Source organism: Vulpes vulpes, unplaced genomic scaffold (assembly GCF_048418805.1).
Source record: "Vulpes vulpes isolate BD-2025 unplaced genomic scaffold, VulVul3 Bu000000786, whole genome shotgun sequence".
NCBI lineage: Eukaryota > Metazoa > Chordata > Mammalia > Carnivora > Canidae > Vulpes > Vulpes vulpes.
The window spans coordinates 48,376-71,701 of record NW_027325742.1 but is presented as its reverse complement, the minus strand read 5'-3'; the positions used below and the strand labels follow the sequence as shown (position 1 = coordinate 71,701).

General features: G+C 42.0%; 1 protein-coding gene across 1 annotated transcript in view; it reads left to right on the top strand.

The window, feature by feature from the left end:
* Positions 1–1,311: 1,311 nt before the first annotated feature.
* The window catches only part of LOC140596729 (mast/stem cell growth factor receptor Kit-like), a gene marked incomplete at its 5' end in the record, with an annotated part of 33,692 nt that continues 11,677 nt past the window's right edge, over positions 1,312–23,326 (top strand). Inside the window, 8 exons of the mRNA XM_072745219.1 lie at positions 1,312–1,501; positions 4,415–4,530; positions 18,762–18,876; positions 20,674–20,855; positions 22,068–22,174; positions 22,268–22,394; positions 22,681–22,785; positions 22,873–22,983. Coding sequence (XP_072601320.1) covers positions 1,312–1,501; positions 4,415–4,530; positions 18,762–18,876; positions 20,674–20,855; positions 22,068–22,174; positions 22,268–22,394; positions 22,681–22,785; positions 22,873–22,983 — 1,053 coding nt within the window. The remainder of the gene's footprint in view (positions 1,502–4,414; positions 4,531–18,761; positions 18,877–20,673; positions 20,856–22,067; positions 22,175–22,267; positions 22,395–22,680; positions 22,786–22,872; positions 22,984–23,326) is intronic.

Here is a 23,326-nt window from a genome sequence, read left to right as displayed (position 1 = left end):
TTTTCCAGGACTGGATATTTTTCATGTATAAATTAGGAGTTCTAAGTGTTCTCTTTCAGTATTGTTATACAATTATATATTTGCCATAATTATTAATTAGAGTGTATGCTAAACTGCATAGGGCAGTTCTTGGCACATAGTAAACATTCCATAAATGGTGGCCATAAAACTAATATGGGCAATAATTTTTTCCAAACTCTTTCTTATATTATTATCATTTAACCATTTCTAAGGGCTGCTTGAGAAACCAGTTCTCTGATTTTGAAAATTATTATGTCCAGGGTAGATAGCTGTTCCTTTGGTCTGTAGTTATCCACTAAAAAGGGATCTCAAATGGGAATTACAGGGTTAAATGGGAGAATAGATAATTATAGAAAATCTATATTGCTAAATGCTTTCTGAAAGAGTTGTGCCAATTTACAGCGTGTAATTCGGCGTGCTACTTTTACCACACTTGCAAAATTATTGAGTTTCTTTCAAATTAGTTTTCCTATTTTTCCACAGGATGGATATACTTTATTTTTTAGCAGCTTTATTGAAGTTTTGCTATTTTTAATAAGTGAAGAGTGACGCCTTATTTTAAGTACTAGTTTAAATATTTTCCATCTATATTTTCATGTTCTTTTTCTTATTACCTTACTTTTACTATATAGACATTTAAAAAAGCTTATATATTCAGATTCTTGGGATTTTTATGATTTTATGATTCTTTTTCTTCCGTGGTTCCTAAAAAGCCTAGAAAACTGCCCTTCCCCCTCTCCACCTAGAAGTTTGATAGGAGTTAATTCTGTTTAGTTAAAAATACGGTAGGGTTATTAAGGTGCTGTCCTTCATTTCATCTGTGATACATGATGTGATGAGAAGATGGATGTTTATTTTTCTTCAAATACTAAACGGTGTTCTTTCAACATCTTCATTGACCATTAGGATCTCTTCTTCATCTTGATTTTGGACACCTTCATATCATCACATTTATATTGAGTCTGGGTATGACTATTTAGTCCAAAGGTTTTTTGACCTAAGAAGCATCAGGACCAGTCATTCTAGAAGACTTTTAACAAGATGGTGCTAGATCTTTAAGAGAGTTGCTTGAGAGACAGGTGGGAGAATGAACATTTCAGGGCTGTCCTTTCTCACTTTATGATGGTGATTCTACAAGAGCAAAAAGACCCAAAAAAGGTACAATGGCAAGTCAAAATATTCTTAATACCTGACCCCAGTCCGCTGTCCTTATAACCAAAGGTGAAGCTGTGTTTTCTGTTGTGTGGTTGTGGATCATAGTTTCTCCCTGTTTTATTCTGTTATAACTAGATAAAGGATTCATTAATATCTTCCCCATGATGAGTACTACAATATTTGTAAATGATGGAGAGAATGTGGATCTGATTGTTGAATATGAGGCATATCCCAAACCGGAGCACCAGCAGTGGATCTATATGAACAGAACCTTCACTGATAAATGGGAAGATTATCCCAAGTCTGACAATGAAAGTAATATCAGGTAAGAGAAGAGCCTTGCACTGGGGATTAGACATTTCCCCCCACTTCCCTTGGCGTACCAGATCCTATTTTTGTGGCCCATAAGTGTGTGAGAGGACACCTGGCATAGGAGGAAGTGTGGGGCTCCTTCCTGAATCCTCAGGCCAGTGTTTCCTTTTGTGTCGTGTTTAAAACCCGTGCAAAAAGTCTGTGCATCAGTTTTCACATTTCTGATATGGAGGATGATTGAAAGCAGGGAATGGCACGTTCTCGGGACACATTAAATTATTTTTCAGAGGAAAAGAGGAAAGTGAGTGCTTTGAAACCTTTTTAAAAATACTGTCAGGGGCACCTGGGTGGCTCAGTGGGTTAAGCATCTGCCTTTGGCTCAGGTCGTGAGATCCAGCCTTGCGTTGGGCTCCCTGCTCAATGGGGAATCTGCTTCTCCCTCTCCTTCTCCTCCTCCCCCGGCTTGTGCACGCGCGCTCTCTCTCTCTCTCAAATGAATAAATAAAAATCTTTAAATAAATACAATCTTTAAAAATAAAAAATGAGAACTGTCAGAAAAAGAGAGGTGCCTGTGTCATTAAGCCTCTGACTCTTGATTTCTGCACAGCTCATTATCTCAGGGTCGTGGGATCAAGCCTGGAGTTGGGCTCCCGGCTCAGTGAGGAGTCTGCTTCTCTCCTCCTCTTTCCCTCTGCTCCTTCCCACTCTGGTCCCACAGCTTGCATGTCCTCTCTCTGTCTCAAATAAATAAATAGATATGTCCTCTCTCTCTGTCTCAAATAAATACATAAATACATAAATAAGTAAATAAATAAAACAACCAACTAAATGAAAACTAAGCCTCATTCATTCAGTAGCTTTGGTCCAGGCAGTGAACTCCACTCCAAGTTCTATGACATCACACCTCTCTCTCTCTCTCTTTTTTTTTTAAGGATTTAATTTATTTGAGAGAGAAAGAGCAAGCGCACACAGCGAGGAGCCTAGGGAAACTTTAGCAGTCTCCTCCCTGAGCTCAGAGCCCATGCGGGGTTCAGTTCCACGACCCTGAGATCATGACCTGAGCCAAAACTAAGAGTTGGATGCTTAACTGACTGAGCCACCCACGTGCCCCCACATCTCTTATTTGATCCTCAAGACATTTCTAACAAAAAACAGTAGCAATCATAAAATAGTAAAAAATAAAATGAAAATAGTAAGTAAAAATAAAATTAATAAAAATAATAAAAATTACAAAGCAAAAGCATAAAAGTAGCTTACTTTATGTAGGCTGCAGGTGCTCTTGCCTGCGCTGCACTGTTCTCAGTACCTTCCATATATTAAGTCAATAATTTCAGTCCTCACAAACCCCATGGACAGGCACTTTTATTCTTGTCATTTCTGAGAAGAGGAAACTGAGACACAAATGAGTCTTGATGTAACTTGACCAAGGTCAAATGGCTAACAGAAGTGGATGCCTTCATAGACTTTTTTTTTTTTTTTTTTTTTCCCCCAGTGAAGAGCTATGGGCTGTTGTAGGAATATGGGTGAGAGATGAGGCTGTCCTGGGTCAAGGTGCAGGGGCTGGAGGGAGGAGGATGGATTCGGGAGATATCCAGGCTACCTCTTTAGTAAGACTCAGCGATTGAGGGGATAGGAGAGAGAGGTAGGAGCTGAAGATACCCCTTCAGATTCTGTATTTATCAGCTACGTTGGATGGTGAGAGGTGATGTCTTTCAAGGAGGAGTGGGAAGGGTTGGGAGGGCAAAGACCATGAGTTTTTGGGGTTGGTTGAATTTGAGAATGTCCATGGGCTCTTGAGTGTGGACATTCAGGTAGGAAGTATCAAGGGCAGGTTCCCTAGAAGCAGAGCCTGAGACAGGGATTCTGGGTCAAGAGCTTCATTAAGGGAGAGGGAGAGCAGGACAGGAAGGGTAAAGGAGGAAAGAAAGGATGGATGGGTGATTGGCAGGCTGATCTCAGGGGCGCTCTCCAGAGCTTTTGTCCCTCTCCACGGGCAGTCACTCATCAGCCCTAGACCTAGAGAGGCAGTCAGTGTCCAAAAGGGGCCAACTGTCCAAGGGCAAGACTTGGGAGGATGTCGCAGGTGTGAATCATTATAAGCTTGTACCCACGAGGCAGGGAGATGCAGGCATGCAAATAGCTCTGTAGAGGAGGCGAAGGACCAAGAACTCTGAACCAGAGGTAAAGATTTGAAAGCTGTGAGCAAACAGCAAGGAGTTGATTGTGAGAGTGGATCGCTCGGGGGCGTGTGCATTGTGAGAGGAGATGAAAGTCTGAAGAGGCCACTGTGTATGTCTGGGCGGTTGTGTATGTTGCTCACACGGGTCAAGGGCTGCCCAGGGCGCTCCACCCACACCAGTGCCCATGTGGGGAACTCCCTTGGCAGGCCTGTGGGCTCAGTCTACACAGCGGTATCTAGTATCATCCCGGTAGGAAAACAGAAGCTTGAATAGCACATACTGGAAAGGATGCCAGGAAGAAGTAGCGGGGGTGAAAGGAGAAATGGGAGATTACGATTTTTGCAAGAAGGAAGGTGAGGGTCCTCCATGTGGGCACCTGCTCGTCTGGGGGCCCTGCCAGGGGCACAGCGTTATAGGGCAGCAGGGCGGGTGAGTTCAGGACACCGGGGAAGGATTATGGGCAGATGGGGACCTGGGCATGAGGACAGCCAGGAGGCCAAAGAGGCTGCGGCCTCCACGAGGCCATGAAAGCCTCTCCCCACTCAGCCATTGGGCCCAAATTCAATACATGCCTATAGGTTTGTATCTGTTAACATGGATCCTGTTAATACTGAGTGAAGTGCTTAGTCTGGTTCTTCCTCCCACAGGCGTGTGTTTCCAGAGAGAAACTGTGGACAAGATGCTCACCCGAGGCAGGCCATTCACGAGTGCTTGATTTCTTTTCTTTTCTATTTTATCTTTTGTAGATATGTGAGTGAACTTCATCTAACCAGATTAAAAGGGAACGAAGGAGGCACTTACACATTTCAAGTGTCCAATTCCGATGTCAATTCTTCGGTGACATTTAATGTTTATGTGAACAGTGAGTAAAACGAACGGTCCCTTATCTTTTTATTTTTTATTATTTTAAGTTGTGGCTCGTGCTTGGAACAGCTGCAGCACTGAGCTCGTTGTGTACTATGTAAATAATGTTTCATGATAATTTTGACCTTAACAAAGACCCTGTGGTTTGGTGGTTGGAAGAATGTGTACGAAAACCAATTCCTTGCCCTACATTTCACTGACCACGTGACCTTGCAGAGGTCACTCGGATTCCGGGTGCTGCCGTTGAAGCAAACAGAGGAGCCAGAGAAGTTAAAAATAACCGTCATGTGAGGGGGGGAAAATGTATTATTATTGATTGTTGAAATGGGGAGCCAGAGGTTGAATAGGACCTGGATTATGGTGTTAGTTGGGCAAGAGATGCTATCAGGCTCCGTCATGATTTCTCTGTTAGAGCGCTTTCTCTTTCAGGGTTGTGTTATTATTTGTGTTGAGATTGTTCTCTCACTAAGACGAATGCAATATCGATCCAGCTCAACGAGACCCTCCTGCAAAGCACGTGGGGACTGTGGGAGAGGGAGCAGGTGGTTTGGGCGGGAGGATGGCTTTGGGCGTGGGAACCTGAACACCTGAGTCCTGCCCTGCTGTGGCCCCTGCAGCATCTCAGAGAAATGGCTTTGGACAGAGGTTGAGGCCAAGGGAGCATGCTCGCCAGCTGGGGGGCTTCTGCTCCGTGCAGGGCACCCTCCTGGCTCTCCTCTAGGGCCCATCTGCACATCCAGGGAAGGACAGCAGGTGTCTGATGCACCACACCAGCCAGGGGACCAGGGGACCAGGGGACCAGGGGATGGGAGGCCTCCACAGACACAGAATTCCAGGGGAGTGGTCAACAACAGGACCACCATTGGGATTAGCCATCCGGGGTGTGTGTTGGGAGGTGGGGGATTAGGAGACAATCTGGAACATTCCCTAGGGGATAGCTTAGTAACTGTGCTGAGTGCTTCGTGTGTGTGTTTGTGTGTGTGTTGGGGTGCAGGAGGGGCTGTGGGAACAAAGGAGGGGTGCCAGTTTCTTGTCCTCAAAGAGCTGACCTTCTGTGAAGTCATTTTACAAGTTACTTCGTTGGTGCTGCAGCTCAGCCGTACGGGGTAGGGGTAGCATGATCCAGCTGCAAATGAAGACAGAAAAGTGATACTCAAGGCTTTGGATTCCTAATCTGGAGTCTTTTAACTCGGTCCTCATTTCCAAGAACAAGAGGCTCTTATCTGTGGAGCTAAATAAATTTCTTAACTATAGACCTTGTCAGGATCCTTAAAATCACATCTGTGGAGCTAGACAAATTCCTTTTTTTTTTTTTAAGATTTATTTATTTATTTATTTATTTATTTATTTATTTATTTATTTATGATAGACATAGAGAGAGAGGGGCAGAGATACAGGCAGAGGGAGAAGCAGGTTCCATGCAGGGAGCCCAACGTGGGACTCGATCCTGGGATTCCAGGATCGCACCCTAGGCCTAAGGCAGGTGCTAAACCGCTGAGCCACCCAGGGATCCCCCGCCAGACGAATTTCTTAACTACAGACTTTGTCAGGATTCTTAATGTGCCAGGAGGAGGCTGTGGGATGGGGTATACAGCTCAAACTTGTTTGACCACAGAATTTACCTTTTTTTTTTTTTTTTTTTTTTGAGGGAATCATACTCATTAACGTCTCCCTTCCTCAGAACAGTGTTGATTATATGGTATCTCATTGGCCTGCATTTCAAATAGCTCTAGATTAATTCAGATGTTAATCAGAGAGCTTAGCATATCGCACATGGGCAAAATTACCTGCTTCTGAAAAATCTCAATATTCAAGTAACTTAAGAGATGATTACAGGTAAATCAGTATTCTTATGAGTCGAATATGCATATTATCCACCCAAAACTGGATTTTTGGGTGCTCTAGTGCAGTGCTTCTCAAACTGTCTATGGGAAAGGACCTTTTTTTTTTTTTTAATTTTCCAAATTATTCGGGATCAATCCTTGCTACAAAATATGGTAAGAACCTATCACTAGGAAAGTGAATTGAATAAGAATAGAGATGTATGCAAAACCCAAGTTTAAATTTTTTTTTTTTTAAGGAGATTCCATAGATAGAAAACCGACTGTCAGGATGCTCCTGCTAAGTGCTTCTTGTCAGCTGCACCTCACCTCTTTGCGGACCAGTAACAGCAGATCATGGCCATGGCCTACTCCACAGGCCTCACTTCAGCCCTACTTGGGAGTGGGGAATTTTATAAAACTCTGTGCCATTTGCATCTGTCTTTCCCTGGCTTCAAGGTCAAGGAGGCTGTGGGTCACTGACCTTACAAAGATGTCTCTGAAGTCCCATTTTTCTGGTGACAAAATTGCTGCCATTTTACTTACCAGGCTCATTTGCCATCCGCACAATTGGTGTTAGTCACCTCTGCTGGTGAACTCCTGCCTCTTTGAAACTAGATAGGGAACCACATTAAGCTTCCCAAATGATTTTTTTTTTTGGAGGGGGCGGATTCCCTGTTGGGGCAGGACTTTGTTTATTCGGGGGCCCAGGTCTCAGATGCCCACCCAGCATCAACTGATGAACAGCTGCTCCATGGCACTGGGCACACAGATAAGGGTGGTTTAGTGTCTCCCCACTTAGGTGAAGTTTTTCAGGAAGTCTTTCGTTGCTGTCAGTTTGTTCTAAACCCTTAACCGACAAAAGGCATTTCTTTCATTTACCTAACACATTGGATTTCTTGAGCTCCACATGCTTTGACAGAGGTGGTATTTTTGTGTGAAACTTAAAAAACATCTACCTCTTGTGAAGTGTGTCCAATCGCTCTTTACAGATAATGTTAGCTAATCACTTTGTCGATTTTTTTTAATTGGATAAGGTTTCTAATGTTACACTTTAAAATCAAAAGCTAAAAATAGTTTTGAAATTTAAAATCGGAGCGGTTGTGTCCGTTTTGACATAACATTTCAGCTGAGCCAAGTAGATCCACTGTGTGATTTGTTCTGTAAATAAGCTTAGCCCCAAGGAGGGAAGGAATTCTGCTGTGCAAAAATTAGAATTGATAAAAATCAGAATAATAAATGCATAATATTAGTGCAGAAATTCAGTGACTTTTCCTCAGTGACATTGCTGCATAATTGCTTAATAGATTCAACTGGGAGAAATGCTTATGAAAATCCCCGATTTTGAATGGTTAAATGTTTGATCGTTGAAAAATTCATTTGTTTTAAAAACTCCACATGTAGATTTGAGTACATTGAGCATGTGCGTGTACGTGTGTATGCGTGTGTGTGTGTGTGTGTGTGTGTGTTTTAATTGCTTATGTGGGAGGCTTTAAAAAATACCATGTTCTATCAGTTTGTGTTAGAGAAAAATGTGTAGCATATTAAACTTGATAATGTTTTAGGTCTGTTTTTAACTCCTCTAACCAAGCTATGATTTACATGGGTCTGTTAGTTGGCTCCATGGCATTAAAGGTGGTGTATAAAGGGCAAGAGCTATATGACATGTTTGCTATTTTTGAGCAGAACTCCCAGTGGAAACTGATGGGAGTTTTTTGGTTTTTTGTTTTGTTTTGGTTTAGTTTGGTTTGGTTTAGAGAGAATGAGAGAGAGAGAGTGTGTGGGGTTGAGGTCGGGACCAGAGAGGGAGAAAGAGAACCTTAAGCAGACTCCACACCCAGCACAGAGCCTGAAGGGGGGCTCCAATCTCATGACCCTGGGACCGTGATCTGAGCCAAAATCAAGAGTAGGACTCTTAGCCACTGAGCCACCCAGGTGTCCCCCCACCCCATTTTTTTTTGGCTGGGGGGGAAGGTGGGGCGGAGTTTTTATTAAAAAAGCAAACAACAAAAACATTGAATTTGCATTACTATAATCACCCTTGCCCTACTTATTGAAGATGTATATAGAAATCAGGTTCTGGGACTCCTGGGTGGCTCAGTGGTTGAGCGTCTGCCTTTGGCTCAGGGTGTGATCCCGGAGTCCTGGGATCGAGTCCTACATTGGGCTCCCCACAGGGAGCCTGCTTCTCCCTCTGCTTGTGTCTCTACCTCTCTCTCTGTGTGTCTCTCATGAATAAATAAAATCTTTTAAGAAATTGAATTAAAAAAAAAAAGAACTCAGGTTCTTAGTTCCAAAAAGAAGTGTGAGGGGCACCTGGATGGCTCAGTTGGTTAAGCATCTGCTTTTGGCTCAGATCATCATCTTGGGGCCCTGGGATCCAGCTCCGCGTCGGGCTCTCCGCTCAGTGACCAATCTGCTCCTCCCTCTCCCTCTTCATCTCCCTCTGTGGTCTCTCTCGCTCTCTCTCAAATAAATACATAAAATCTTTTTTTATTTTTAAGTTTGAGATCTTTGGTAAAATTGGCCATTTGTTTCCTTTGCAGATCAAAATTGGGAGGAAACAGTTCTAAAATCTATAGAGCTACCCGAACATGCTTTCTTGTTTTAAAAAATATATTTAGCAGGATCCCTGGGTGGCGCAGTGGTTTAGCGCCTGCCTTTGGCCTAGGGCGTGATCCTGGAGACCTGGGATTGAGTCCCACGTCAGGCTCCCGGTGCATGGAGCCTGCTTCTCCCTCTGCCTGTGTCTCTGTCTCTCTCTCTCTCACTGTGTGCCTATCATAAATAAATAAAAATTAAAAAAATAAATATATTTAGCTACAATGACATAATATACATAATAAAAGTGCTTTCCTAATAGGACCTACTCTTTCTAAAATTCTTAGAGGTATTAGAAAAACCGACACCACCAAGGTTCTATATGTAGCCTATGATACTTGGTTAGAAACTTATGGTCTCTTTGTTTGCAATAAATGTCACACAATTGAGGTTTTTACCAGATCTAGGACAAATAAAAAGCCAAATGCACATTTAACTCTAAGTGATCCACTGTCTCTTTTCCCTCCCCACCCAATATTTCTTGATTAAATCTCAAACGTTGCAGTGGACTTAAATGTTAGTAATGTACATATTCAATGAGTTTATTTTGACATATAATTTCAAATGCCCCATGTGAATCCTGAAGTAACCTACATGATGGTGGAAAGTATGATTAATATGATAAAACAATTGTTTTTTCACAACTGTGGAATGATTTTTTTTCCCCTGTGGAATGATTTTAAGAAGATCTAATAAACTTATAATTTTATCAATTGTACCCCAATAAAGCTGGGAAAAATAAGATTTTAAAGTGTATACATGATTTTGATATATGTAAACATTTTGAAAAAAACTGCCCCCCCCCCCCCCACACACATCAAGTGAATTAACACATCAGCTTACGTGTTAATGTTTACCCTTCTTGTTTTTGATTTTCTGGGGTTTTGGGGGGGCAGGGTGCTTGTTTTGTTTTTTGGTGAGAACATTTAAGTTCTACTTTCTTACCAAATTTCGATTATGTAATACAGAGTTATCAACTATAGTCACCATGTAATTCATTAGATGCCTAGACCTTACTTGTCTTACACCTGTTTGTATTCCTTTAATGCCTCTCCCCATTCCTCCCATCCCTTAGGCCTTGACAACCACTTTTCTACTCTTTTTCAATGAACTTGATTTTTTTTTAAAGACTCCATCTAAGTGATACCATGCAGTATTTGTCTTTCTCTACATGGAACATAATACCCTCTAGGTTTATCCAACCTAATTTGTTGTCGCAAATGGTAGGATTTCCTTCTTTTTCAGGCTGAACAATAATCCAGTGTCTGTGTGTATCACATTTTCTTATATCCGCTCATCCATCGAAGGAAATTTAGGTTGTTTCCATACCTTGGCTGGTGTAAGTAATACCGCAGTGACCATGGGAGTACAGATCTCTCTTCAAGGTAGTAGTTTTGTTTCATTAGGATATGTATGAAGAAGTGGGACTTGCTGGATCCTTTGGTAGTTGTGTTTTTAATTTCTCGGGGGGAACCTCCATGCTCTTTTCTGCAGTGGCACCAGTCTGCATTCCCACCAACAGTGCACGAGGGTTCCCTTTTCTCTGTGCCCTTGTCAACGTTTGTTATTTCTTATCTTTTTGGTAATACACGTGCTAACGGTGTGGGTGATCACCTCATTTTGGTTTTTTTGATTCACCCATAGTCTTAAAATGCCTCTTGAACACATTATCGGGTAACCTTTCCAAGATCAGCTTTGTGAATCTAAAATTTGGGGTAAATGGTATTGAGGGGCCATAAGTAGATCTCTGGCCAGTCTTAAAGGTCTGCCCTTTAATCACAAACCTCGCCAGGTGAGTCAGAGTATTGTGGTACTGGGGGGGTGGCTCAGGGGGTGGTCACAGAAAGGGAGGGAGGACAAGCATATAGAGAGAACTCAGGGGCTTGCCCTTCACCATCGGGCTTATGTGGAACACATGTCCTGTTAAGCTAGATCGGCTATCCAAAATGACTGCAGAAGTACACCAAATTAACTTTCAAAGTCACCGACTCTACTTCATTTACGGCAGTGTTAACAGTGGGTTGAAACGATTTAAGGAAATGCTAAATAATGCATTATTTCTAAATCACCGTATCATGTAATTAACATCCTGTCTGGTATGAGCAATTATTTATAGATCATACAGCGTGCCCGTATCAGTGAAAGTAATAAATCATCCAGAGTGAGGTCTCTTGATGAGAAAGTTTCTCTTTGACCACGTTTGCAAAATCTGGGCTGCCTTTTATGTAGTTTTGGTCATAGTTCAATCTGTCCTCCTAGGGAGAAGCCACTCTGAAGGGGAGCACCCCGCAGACAAAGTGGCACATTTGCCAAAGGTGAGGGCAGGTGTGTCAAGTCAGCCACGTAAGTAGATGGCTTAGACCCCCTGGCCAGCCAGCCCTCTGAGTCACCCACCTGGCTGGAAGTCCTCAGGGACCTTCACCCAGGGTTAAATGGTAATGTGGGCTGGCCTTCAAGGATTGCTCAGTTTAGGGGCTTTGGGTCTGTGTCTTTCATGATCCCTGTGAGATGAGAACAGAGTTACTAGAACTTTCCCTCTTTGGGAGGAAGAAATGTTTTCTACCATCTGTCTCCCTTTTTTTCAGGGCTGATAGGACCTTTCAAACATTTGGGTGTCCAAACCATTCTTGCATTAGAGGCTAAGCATTTTAATAAGGCCTATGACTAACACACTTGACCATTGAGTTTTGCTTAAGAGGTTTTGCTTTTTAGTGTTTTTTCCCCCTAGGGAAATCCCCCTAGGTGGATTCTATTAAATCTACTCTAATATTAAATTATTGGAATTCTTTTTTTTTTTTTTTTTTTTTTTGAGAGAGAGAGAGAGAGCACATGAGCAGTGGGGAGAGGCAGAGGGAGAGAGAGAGAGAGAGAAAGAGAATGCCCCAAACAGGCTCCACACCCAGCCCAGTGTGGAGCCCCACCCGGGGCCTGATCCCACGACCCCAAGATCATGACCAGAGACGAAATCAAGAGTCAGACACTCAACCGACTGAGCCGCCCAAGTGCCCCCAAATGACTGGAATTCTTAAACATTAAATAAAACCAGTGCTGAATAGAACTCCTTTCTGATTGATTTACTTGCTTTTGAAAATTTGCTGTAAGGCTATCACAGTAACCAGAAATGTAGCTTGGTTAGTGCAAACATATGTATACATAAAACAGTTTTAAATTAAAACAGTTTTTTCTTATTGTAAAAATGTCACACAAAGGATAGGAAAAGCTGGAAAATCAAATAAGCAAAAACAAGAAGCACATTTTAATTGTGCCTCTTAAAGTTGGTTTACATTTTATATTGTTGCTTAATATATCCCTTATTGTATATGTTCTTTGTGAACATTTTTTGTTAACTTTTTTTTTTTTTTTTTTTTTTTTTTTTTTTTTTTTTTTACAAAACTGAGGTCCTAATGCTTCATGAGCTTGTGTTTTGGTACTGAATAATGAATGCATTGCGTACACCTTTCCATGACATGAGATACCTGTCTGCAACCTCATTTTGGTATCCTGTTGCATGGATAGTGCATCATTTTTTTTTAAACCCACATCTGGTGCAGTTTTGAGACATTGTATAGTATGGGATGGGTCACAAATGATTGACTGGGGTTTTAAAGAAACCCATCAAATGCTTATTTAAGGTTTATAATTATCTTGTTTAATCTCAAATGAGTGACCTAGCTTAAGTGCCTGGCAGTAAATAAGGTTATCATCTGTCATTATCTTTCATGCTTGCCCATGTCTTAAACATATGTCACAGAAGATTTCACTCTCCTGGCTTTTGGGGCAGTTCTAAATTAAGGAATAATTTTCAGGTCTTCTTAGTATGGTTGCTAGTCTATGTAAAAGTAGTCTCTTGTCTTTTTATATTAATCTTTTTATAGGTAGCGCATGTTCATTTGTGATACCTGACAGCGTCTGAGCTCTGTTTTTCAGATTCTGTTACTGAATTTGAAATGAGTTTTTGTTGTTAAATGCTTTGGAGTTATGAGTGTTGTTTTGATGTGACACTTTAATATCTCCTTCTCATAATGAAGATCTCTCTGTCTTCAAGAATTGCTGTAGACATTTGAGTTGAAAGAAAAAAGGGATATCACTGCAACCTACTTTTAAAGTCTACTTTGATTCTCTTATGTGCTGAAAAAATTTAGGAAATGTATTAGTATTCTTTTTCCTTTGTGTATCATGAGAAGGTTGGTCGGGTGAGGTGTATTGCTAATTTGGAGGATCTAGTTAAAGGCCGAAACTGAGAACAGGAAACCCGTCTAGATCGTTGGGCCCTTTGTTGGTGTGGTCTGGCCATCATTTCGTGCTTATGGTAGAAAAGCAGGAGAAACAGGTTTAAGTTATATGACTGTGTCAGCGTCTGCTAGGAATGGACCCTGAATTGGGGCATAATTTTCTAAAGACGGTGTGAGTACTCTTCCCTCGTGTTAGTGGAACTTCGACTCTGTGGAAGTTCCCTTGCTATCTGAGCCCATATGTTTTTACATCAGATTAGCTCCCTTCATTTATACGTGGATCCAGGCTCACCTATAATTTAGTGTAAATTTAAATTAACCCGAGAATAGGTGCATGATTTTTCCATGGGTTTTATGGCAATAACCCTTGCCTTCCACTTTTGAATTATGTTGGAAATGAATTCACTGCTTTTACTGAATAGAGAAATAGCACTTATATCACATGCCAGTCCTCCACGTGTGTGTCTACACATGCCCTCTGCGTGTCTGGGTCACATGGCGGTGGTGCCCTGTAAATCGAGCATCGTGATTCTGGCTGGGCAAGGCTTTGTGCAGTTAGTTGTATCACTTTTTAAATTTTTTTTAACTTAATCTCAGGACTAGGAGATCTTTACTGGCTGTTTAGAACAGATGTTGGCAAACTGTAGTCCTAGGGCCGGAGTCAGCCTGCAGCCTCTTTTCAAAGGGCCCATAAACTAAGATTTTTGGTCAAATGGTTGAAAAAAATCAGAAGATTTTGTGAGACGTGAAGATAAAATTCAAATGTCAGTGTCCATAAGTAAAGTTTATTGGAACACAGCTGTGCACATGGCTTTGCATGTCTGGCTACATTTGTGGTACAGTGGCACAGTTGAGTATTTGCAAGAGAGACCCTAAGGCCCACACAGCCGAAATTGTTTACCACCTCAGTCTTTACCATAAAAGTTAGCTTACTCCTAGTTTAGAATGTCATTGCGTTAGGAGGGTGATTTTTTTTTTTTTAATAGTAAAAACTCTGTTAAAGACAGCTGGATACAGGCAACTACAATTGAAGTTTTGTTTCATTTGTTAAACAAACTTCTATCAAAGTGCCCATATGCCAGTTTCTAACAATCTTTTTTTTTTTAATTTTTATTTTTTAAGAGAAAGGGGAGAGAGGGATGGGGAAGGGCAGAGGGAGGGAGAGAGAGAGAGAGAGAATCTTAAGTAGGCTCTTTGCCGAGCATGGAGCCTGAATCCATTCAGCGGGGCTAAATCTCAGGATATCTATTCCAGTTTTATTTTGTTTTTGTTTTTTAAGTATAGCCTTATATAAGTGAAAGTTAATCTGAAATTTTTTGTAGTCCTGTTTTAGCTGATTTAAGTTCCTTTTTCATAGCAGTGTTATGGCAGGAATGTAGATTTGACCCAGGCCCAAATAGGGCCAAATTGCTGGAAAGCATTGCTGTGTGGCCATTAAAACTACAGCAGACCCACAATCGTAAAAACAAAATGCATCCTTATGATCCCTCTTCATTTAGTCTTTTATTGCTTGTGGAGGCTTCAGTCTATGTTCTTTGCTGGTTATAGAGTGTGGGCAAATGTGGTTTATTAGCAGGAACTGGTCGAGGTGCTCAGGGGCAAGAGGGGAGCTCAACTCAGAAATGCTTCCCCATCAATGACTCGTGCATCTCCTCCCACCCCACCCCAGCTCTTATTATCTGTGCTGTGTCTTAAAAATTTGTTTTGTTCTTGCCTCCTGTCTGGACCTGATGGTGGTGAGAAGGAGTATTTTTTCAAGATCACATATCTTTGGGGTAAATCAGCAAATGGTTAGGGTTTTTAATTGCACGAGCCATAAATTCTCAGTAGAGTCGTAAGCACTCTGAAATCAGCCTACAAGTTGATCAGTGTTGTTGCAGACGCTGGAATGACCCAGGCCCACAACGCTTTGAAAGGAGAAAAGGCTATTTTCTTAATCTCCGCAGGAAATACATAACTCATGCACCTCTTAGGCTTATCCAAACCTCCAACCTGGGAGGAATTAGGGAATGTGTCATTTGGTATACTGCTGATTGCCGAATATCTCAGAAACCACAGCTCAGATTTAACCTGGAGAATTGCAGTTATGTGTCTTTAAAAGCAAAATGCATATTTAATGCCTTACACAGTGCATTGAGGCACTTACAAAATGCAGATGAGCCCAGATTTTCATTTTTAGGAATCAGATTTATACCTAGCTCATTCTTTATGCATTAAACATTTTCGTAGTGCAACTTGCCATGTAGATCTGAAACTGTACTCGTGTAATTTAGCCTTTTCAAAATGAGGTCTGTCATCACCAATGTTAGGGACACGACTGGGATTAGGGCGAGGCGCCTGGGGTGTAGAATTTAAGGAAGAGCTCACTCGAGGTGCCAGCCCTGTATTTGCAAGACCTTGAGGAGGGTGAGTGCCTTCTTAAATTCCACACCTGATGTGCTTCTCTTGCCTCACCCTCATCCTACCCCCAGTCAGGATCTTTTTTGTAGGTCCACTAAAAAGGTGCATTGCTAGGTCAGATCCTTGGCTTACTGAATCTCTGGGATGGGGGTAGGGGTAGGGGGCAGAAATGTTTATTTTTTTAGTTTTTATTTTCCTAATACTTCGAACACACATTAATGTTTAGAGACCTTCTGGGCTTGGTTGGCCAGGCTAAAGACCAACAGGACAAAGCTGCTCTGCTAGCCTCGGGTTACAACCGGCCTGAGACGGTAGCTTAAAAGTCTGCCCAATTAACCAGCACACGGGAACAAGTAGGCCAACCGGACTACACCACTTGCCAGCCTTGGCCGTTGTGTAACTGCCACCAGGTGTCACGCTGGAAGGCTTGGATCTTGAGCACTTGTAGCCAGAGCTGAATGTAATTGATTATGTAATTTTGAGCTGTTCCAATTTTTTTAATTAAAAAATGTTTTATTGGTTCATTATTAGCTACATGTTCACCGTAAAAAAAAAAAAAAAGAGAGAGAAAATAAGTCAAAAGAATAAAGTAGAAACTATCCATAATCCTTTTACCCAGAGGTAACCATCGTTAACATCTTAAGGTACCCTTTCAGCCTTTTTTTTCCCTATTGAATTAATATTTAATTCCACTCTAAGAAATCTAATCATTTGGATTAGGAAGGATGGGTGACAAAAGGAATGTCGATGGGAGGGAATCCATCTTAGGACCTCGATTCCAGTCTAAGTCCTATCCTGTTACCTTTGCCATCTCTGTGTAGACCTCCCCTCTCACCTACAATCTCTGTGTTAAAGAAGAATTCACCTGGCCAGGTAGATGTGTGGATAGCTTCTTGTAAGAGTGGGAAGAGAGCCCCTAACACAGCAAAGTCAACATCAGGCTCTTGTCCCAGGTCCCTTCTTATGATTCTAATCGAATTCCTTGGACTCCGAGGAACTTGGTTTTTTAGAGGGGACTTAGTGGTTCAAACAGCTCTTCCTTTGTGTGTCTGCAACAGGTCAGACTCTGCTCCGAGTCAGAGGTACAATCAGGGAGATGTGGTTCTGCCCTTGAGAGCATAGAGTCTGATGGAGGAGGCAGCCCAGAAGGTTGTGTAAGAGTGTCAGGTGCTCTCGCATGCTGCGGGAAGAGGGAGGAGAGACCAACCAACTTGGCTTTGGAGAGTTGAGGATGGCTTGGAACAGGAGATGACACTTGAATGGAGTCCAGAGAGACCTGCCTTATGGCGCCTGCCGTCTTCAGCAAATAGCATTCTCCTAAAGTTCCACTGTTTTTTTGTGTTCTGTCCTACTTTTCAGCGCAATCACACAGTTGCCCATGATAATTAAATGAGACTTGCCAGATGGATACTTTCGCAAGACGATGGCTCGTCTTCTTGCTCTATTTGTGAAAGCTGGCATTGGATCCAAACTCTCAAGGATGCCCCTACCTTGAGATCGCTTTGGAGTGCCACTCTTTTGTGTGTATTTGCCAAATGGCCTGCCCATGCGTCGGGCCAGGTTGAGTGACAGGTGGGTGTGCCATGCATGTGGACACTGATCCCCGTCAAGCCGTTTTGCCTGCAAGGAGGTGAGGTGCTGAGAGGTGGTTCTACACTGGTACCTTCCCTTGAAGAAATACGCTCCTGAGCTTCCGATCTGTCGGTCCCTATCTTCTCACCATGTACAATTTTCCTATCAGTTGCAACCTAATCAAGGTCAGATTCCCAACGCGTCGGGTTAAGACACTCATTATCACACTATCTGAAGATTTTTAGATCACTGAAGAGAATATTCCTGGTGGCAAACACAGTTGAGGGGTAACCAGAGAGGGTAGGTATTCCAAAATAGGAAATGATAGCTGAATCGTTAATAAATTAATGGTTAATAAAACTGTCTCGGGTCTGCGAAACATTCTTCCTCCTTTGGGTGCTCCATCTCATTTAATTGTCCCAGCATCGTTATGAAATGGGGACTGTTGTTATTCCCACATGACACACGAGGAGGCTTGATGGAGGGACAGATTATTGGTAAACGTGGGAGCCGGCGGCAGGACACCCTTCACCCCCCCCCACATACACAGTGGGGTGCATCACATTCTGTGTCTGATGTCATACTGAGGATCCAGGGTGAGCGCATCCCCGCCCCTGCCATCAGATCCTTACAGGTCGGCTTACTCGTTCTCCAAGGCTTAGACCCCTTCACTTATATTTCCTGTAGAACAACTGAATGTAATAAGTTCATTTTCCTTTCACTTTAGAAAATAATCTCAAGAATTTGCAGTGCTTTTAGGCACCCTTGATTGAATGAATATCAGTTGATTATTGTCGTTCCCCAGAAATTAGAGCATGCCTGCTGATACAACCTACTTTTTCAGTGATTATATACAGGTTTAGATAGACATGTGAATAAAACTCTTGGGCTGGTTTCCTCTTAAAATTTTCTGTCCATATTTTGCATTTGAAATACAAATTTGGAGTTTAAAAGCCCATATTGTATTTTACTCTTATGTTTTGGCTTCTCCGTAAATAGGGTGATTCAGTTCTTTTATTTCCACCCACTGCCTTCTGCCCCCACCCCTAAAAAAGAGGACATTCTTGGAGGGGGGGAAGTGGGTGGGGGGCTTCTCATTTCCTAGAACTCCTCTTAATTTTATCCATCCCAGTCTGTGCCATAACTTGAAATTCTCTATGACAGGTTCAGTAATTTGAAAGTCTGATGGCAAGAATCTTAAACACGATTTCCACCTTCACAACAGTTTGGAATCCTAAAGTTTGGATTAGAAGCAGTCTTGCAAATTCTGCCCCCCACCCCCCAACTGGAAGCAGAAACCCGGCCAGGGGTCCTGCGAACCCCACCTCCGTTCACTCGACCCCAAACAGGGAGTTCTCACCTGCAGTGTGGACAGTCCACAATGGGGCCAGGCAGCTCTAAACGGGGGAAACCCTTTCCTGGTCTGACCCTCGCTTCTGCCTCCCTGTGCCTTCCACTCACTGGTTCCGATGCTCCCCTTTGAATATGTTCCCTCAGGGTCCTCTTCAAACTCAAGAAGGTTCTAAGGATTTGGAAACTGTGGAGGGGAGCCTTGGTGAGGTGTTCCAGCAGTCTGACCTATGGCCATTTCTCTTTTCCTACAGCAAAACCAGAAATCCTGACCCATGAAAGTCTCACGAATGGCATGCTCCAGTGTGTGGTTGCAGGATTCCCAGAGCCCGCAGTAGATTGGTATTTCTGTCCAGGAGCTGAGCAGAGGTGAGAGGATTATTCTGGCTACTACTTAACGTGCACGAGGGAAGGACAGCAGGGTAGTTGAACTTCAGATAGGTTTTCAGATTCTTTTTTTTAAAGCTTTGTTTGATTATCCTTTTTTTTCCCCTATCCATGTGCTTTTTTAAGGGGGGCATAATTGCTATATTTTTCGTGGTAGACATTAATTTTGTTTGCTGAGAAATGATTACTGAGTGACTTACTTCTCTGTTTTGGTGGTTATCTTTTGGATTTATCATGCAATTTCTAGCCTGCAGGTAGATAAAGCAATTTTCCAGGACAGAGTAATTAGATTTCCATTCTGTACACAGGAGGCAATGTGTGTGGGAGATGTGGCTGTAGTTTTCATGAAAAAAAATTGCCTCAGAAGTTAATTGCCAAGTTACCAAAAAGTAATGATCGTGCAGTTACAACATACATACAGCATTTGTAAGCTGCGTGTTTTTAAAAGGTTTTTTTTTTCTCCTTGATTAGGTGCCCGGCCCCTGAGCAGAGCACATCTGGCAGGGTGCTTCCTCTCCCTTCCAATCTGCACTTAAGCCTTAAATTGTCCTTTCACATTACCTGAAGATGAAAATGGGGTCACCATGGCTGTTTTTATCCATCAAATGCTATTTTGCGCTCGGGCTTTAAAAGCCCAGTGTAACATCACAATTGAATAGTCAGGATAATAATAGAAATTTTATTTCTCACAGAATAGTCCTTTTTATCACAACACGTTGGAAGAGGTTACGTAGGATTGTTGTTTTCAGCGGCGTTTTAGTGGAATGTTTTCTTCGGGGAACAGTAAGAAGGACCCGAGGCCCCTGGAAAAGCCCCTACAGTGGAAGTAACCCCAGCAGTTACTGTTCTCCATACAGCAAATATTTATGGGGTGCCACTTGTATGCCATACCCTGGTCTAGTGAGCCAAACACACCTCGGAGTCCCAGCTTTGTGAGTTTATATCTAATGGGTAGAGAGAGGTGAGCAAAAGATGAAATAAACAGTTAAGTGCTAATGAGAAAAATAAAGCAAGGTATAAGGGAATAGAAAAATATTAGGTATATGGGGGACATAATTTAAAATGGGGGTCCAGCCCCTGATGGATGGGCTTTGCTACCTGGAGTACAAGCCAGTGGTCCGGCCTCTGTCTCCCTCTAAAACCTGGATCAGGATCTCAGCTGCTGGGATTTGGGGGGCCGCTCCCCAAAGTGATTGACCCACTCCCTTAGTTTTAAATGTATGCCAATTCCAATGTGATTGATTGATTGATTGATTGATTTTCCTAGAGTAAATCCGGGCTGTTATTTTCTTTTCCCTCTAGATGTTCTGTCTTCATCCTTGTAGACTTGAACTCTCTCCTCCTCTAAGCTCTTTTTTCAACCCTCACGCATGTACCCTTTCACAGTTACTTTATAAAGGTCTACTGTGTGCCAGCTCCCTTTCTTCCATTCATTTCCAGCCCTTTCCGTAACTCTCCAAAGTGGGTATTACCATCCCGACCTTCTAGCTGTAGAAACGGAGTCCTGGAGGGTTTTAAGTAGCTTGTCAATAAAACAGGTATTTGAATCCAGATTCAAACTCCTGTCTCACTCCCCATTTCTTCCTTTCCGCCCTGCTTCTCTTGCTCACGGCGCCAGGGGAGTGCTCATGCATCCTCACACCCTTGGTTGAAAAAGGACATTTCTGATTATGACCCACTCCCTTAGTTTTAAATGTATGCCAATTCCAATGTGATTGATTGATTGATTGATTGATTTTCCTAGAGTAAATCCGGGCTGTTATTTTCTTTTCCCTCTAGATGTTCTGTCCCTATTGGGCCAATGGATGTGCAGATGCAAAACTCGTCTCTGTCACCGTCTGGAAAACTAGTGGTTCAGAGTTCCATCGATTATAGTGCCTTCAAGCACAATGGCACAGTCGAGTGTAGGGCTTACAACAATGTAGGCAGGAGTTCTGCCTATTTTAACTTTGCATTTAAAGGTAACAGCAAAGGTATATTTCTTTTTAATCCAATTTAAGGGGATGTTTAGGCTCTGCCTGCCATATCAATCATGATTAAGTCCATTCCATCAATGGCCATGTCATTTCTGGTAATTTCCACATTGTACCATGCTGTCATCAAACTCACTACGTTTCATCCTGTACTAGTTTGTTAATAACATGTACGCAGCGATTTTAACCACATACATATATATTTACATGTGTATATGCACGTATGTATGTACGCTTGCGTGTGTGTGTGTGTGTGTGTGTGTGTATGTAGTGAATTGCGTATTTCCAGTCATTCCTACTGAAAAGGGGCGGGGAAAGAAAATAGGGAATTATATTTGCTTCACAGCCAGATATAACCAGAATTAGGGCAGTTAAAATTTTTAAATTGAGTTTAAAATTTTAGTCCTTGAAAATCGTGTATTTGAACACATTGCTGGATGCTATACAAGAAAGTTAACATTGCCTTTTATGAAGTTACGTCAGTGAGCCATTTCTTTCGTGTCTGTCAGATTTGATTCATGAGGGACTACCTCTGAACATTAAGTTAAATGATCCTTGTGGATACATTGATGAATTGGTATGAAGCTGGAAGACAAAGAAGCTGGGCATCTACATTCCCAGGGCTTAGTTTTGTTTTCTTGAGTTGGCAAAGATGTGTGCCAATAAGTGGTATACTTCCGGTTTTTGAGTAATGAGGGCAAGAATCTTACATTGTTCTTCATCACAGGTTTTTTTTCCCCCCCTCAGGCAATGAAAAGAACACTTTAAAGATATTTTCTTGGTTGTAAAAGAAATTCTTATCAGTGTAGAAAATTTGGAAAATACAGGAAAGCGTAAGGAAGAAAATATAACTATCCGTAAAGGAAACTTCTTAAAGTTGTCCAAGGCAGGAATTTAGTTGAAATACAAAGCTCATTTATAATGTTGCTTTTTATTGACAAAACAGCCATAAAATTATTTGTGGGCTACAGAAATCTCAACTTCCACAGTAGTCTGGTTTGAAGTTGTTCCTTCAAGAGATCCCTTTGAATAACCAGAGGAAGGTAGTATTAGCAAGGCAAGGAGTTTATGAGATGCCCTTGGCTTTGAATCCTGCCATGGTCTGTAAGGTGGGGGATGGGTGAGTTTGGGGTCAGGTGGTTGTCATGAAGCTCCACCCCTGCTAATACGTTGTGATTCCACATTCCCCTTTCATTTTAGAACAAATCCATCCCCACACCCTGTTCACACCTTTGCTGATTGGCTTTGTGATCGCAGCTGGAATGATGTGCATTATCGTGATGATTCTTACCTACAAATATCTACAGGTAATCATTCATTTGTTCTCTACCCTAAGTGCTATAATGATCGAGATGTTATTCATTAAAAGATGATTTGTCTCTCTTTTCTCCCCCGACCAGAAACCCATGTATGAAGTACAGTGGAAGGTTGTTGAGGAGATCAATGGAAGCAATTATGTTTACATAGACCCAACACAGCTTCCTTACGATCACAAATGGGAGTTTCCCAGAAACAGGCTGAGCTTTGGTCAGTATGAAACAGGGGCTTTCCATGTAACCTTTTTTGTGTACATGTAACAATGACTTTAGGGAACCCCATTAGCTTCCTTTGTTCTGTTCCAACTGAGACAATAAGTATTTTCTGTGAAGTTTCATCACTTTTGATAGATTCCACATAAAGCACCTTATAGAGAAATGTCTCTAGCTGGATTTGTCCTTAATTCCTTCACAATTCCTTGATTGTTGACTTTGAAATTACCCAGATGCTCCTTTGGTCCTACCACCACCCCTTACTCTTTTCTTCCTTTCTGCAGGGAAAACTTTGGGTGCTGGTGCCTTCGGGAAAGTGGTTGAAGCCACTGCATATGGCCTGATTAAGTCGGATGCGGCCATGACCGTTGCCGTTAAGATGCTCAAACGTAAGTTTCTGCAGGTGGCTGCATGCCCTCAACATTGGCTTGCCAAATTTGCTTCTTGCTAAAATGAAATTTTTTTTCTGATTTTAGCAAGTGCCCATTTAACCGAACGAGAAGCACTAATGTCTGAGCTTAAAGTCTTGAGTTACCTCGGTAATCATATGAATATTGTGAATCTTCTTGGAGCATGCACCGTTGGAGGTAGGGCCATGACCAAATTAACTTTCATTATCTTTCAAATTATCTAAAGAGGGGAGATTTTAATATGATTTCGACAGTGCTTGGTTATATCTTATTGCAAGATTTTTACCCGGGTTGTTACCTCTTGTAGATGTTTCACACCCCTGCCCCAAAAGCCATTCTTAAGAATGTATATTTGAGTTTTATCATCATGGGGACATACCCTTGTTACTGTCATGGGCGTTGCATCAGTATCAACCTCTTGAGGATCTTGAGAACCTCTCATCTCCTCCAGAAAACTTTTCTTTTATCTTTCAAGCTATTTTACTGGAGCATATCTAGTCACTAAAGGGTTACTATCCAT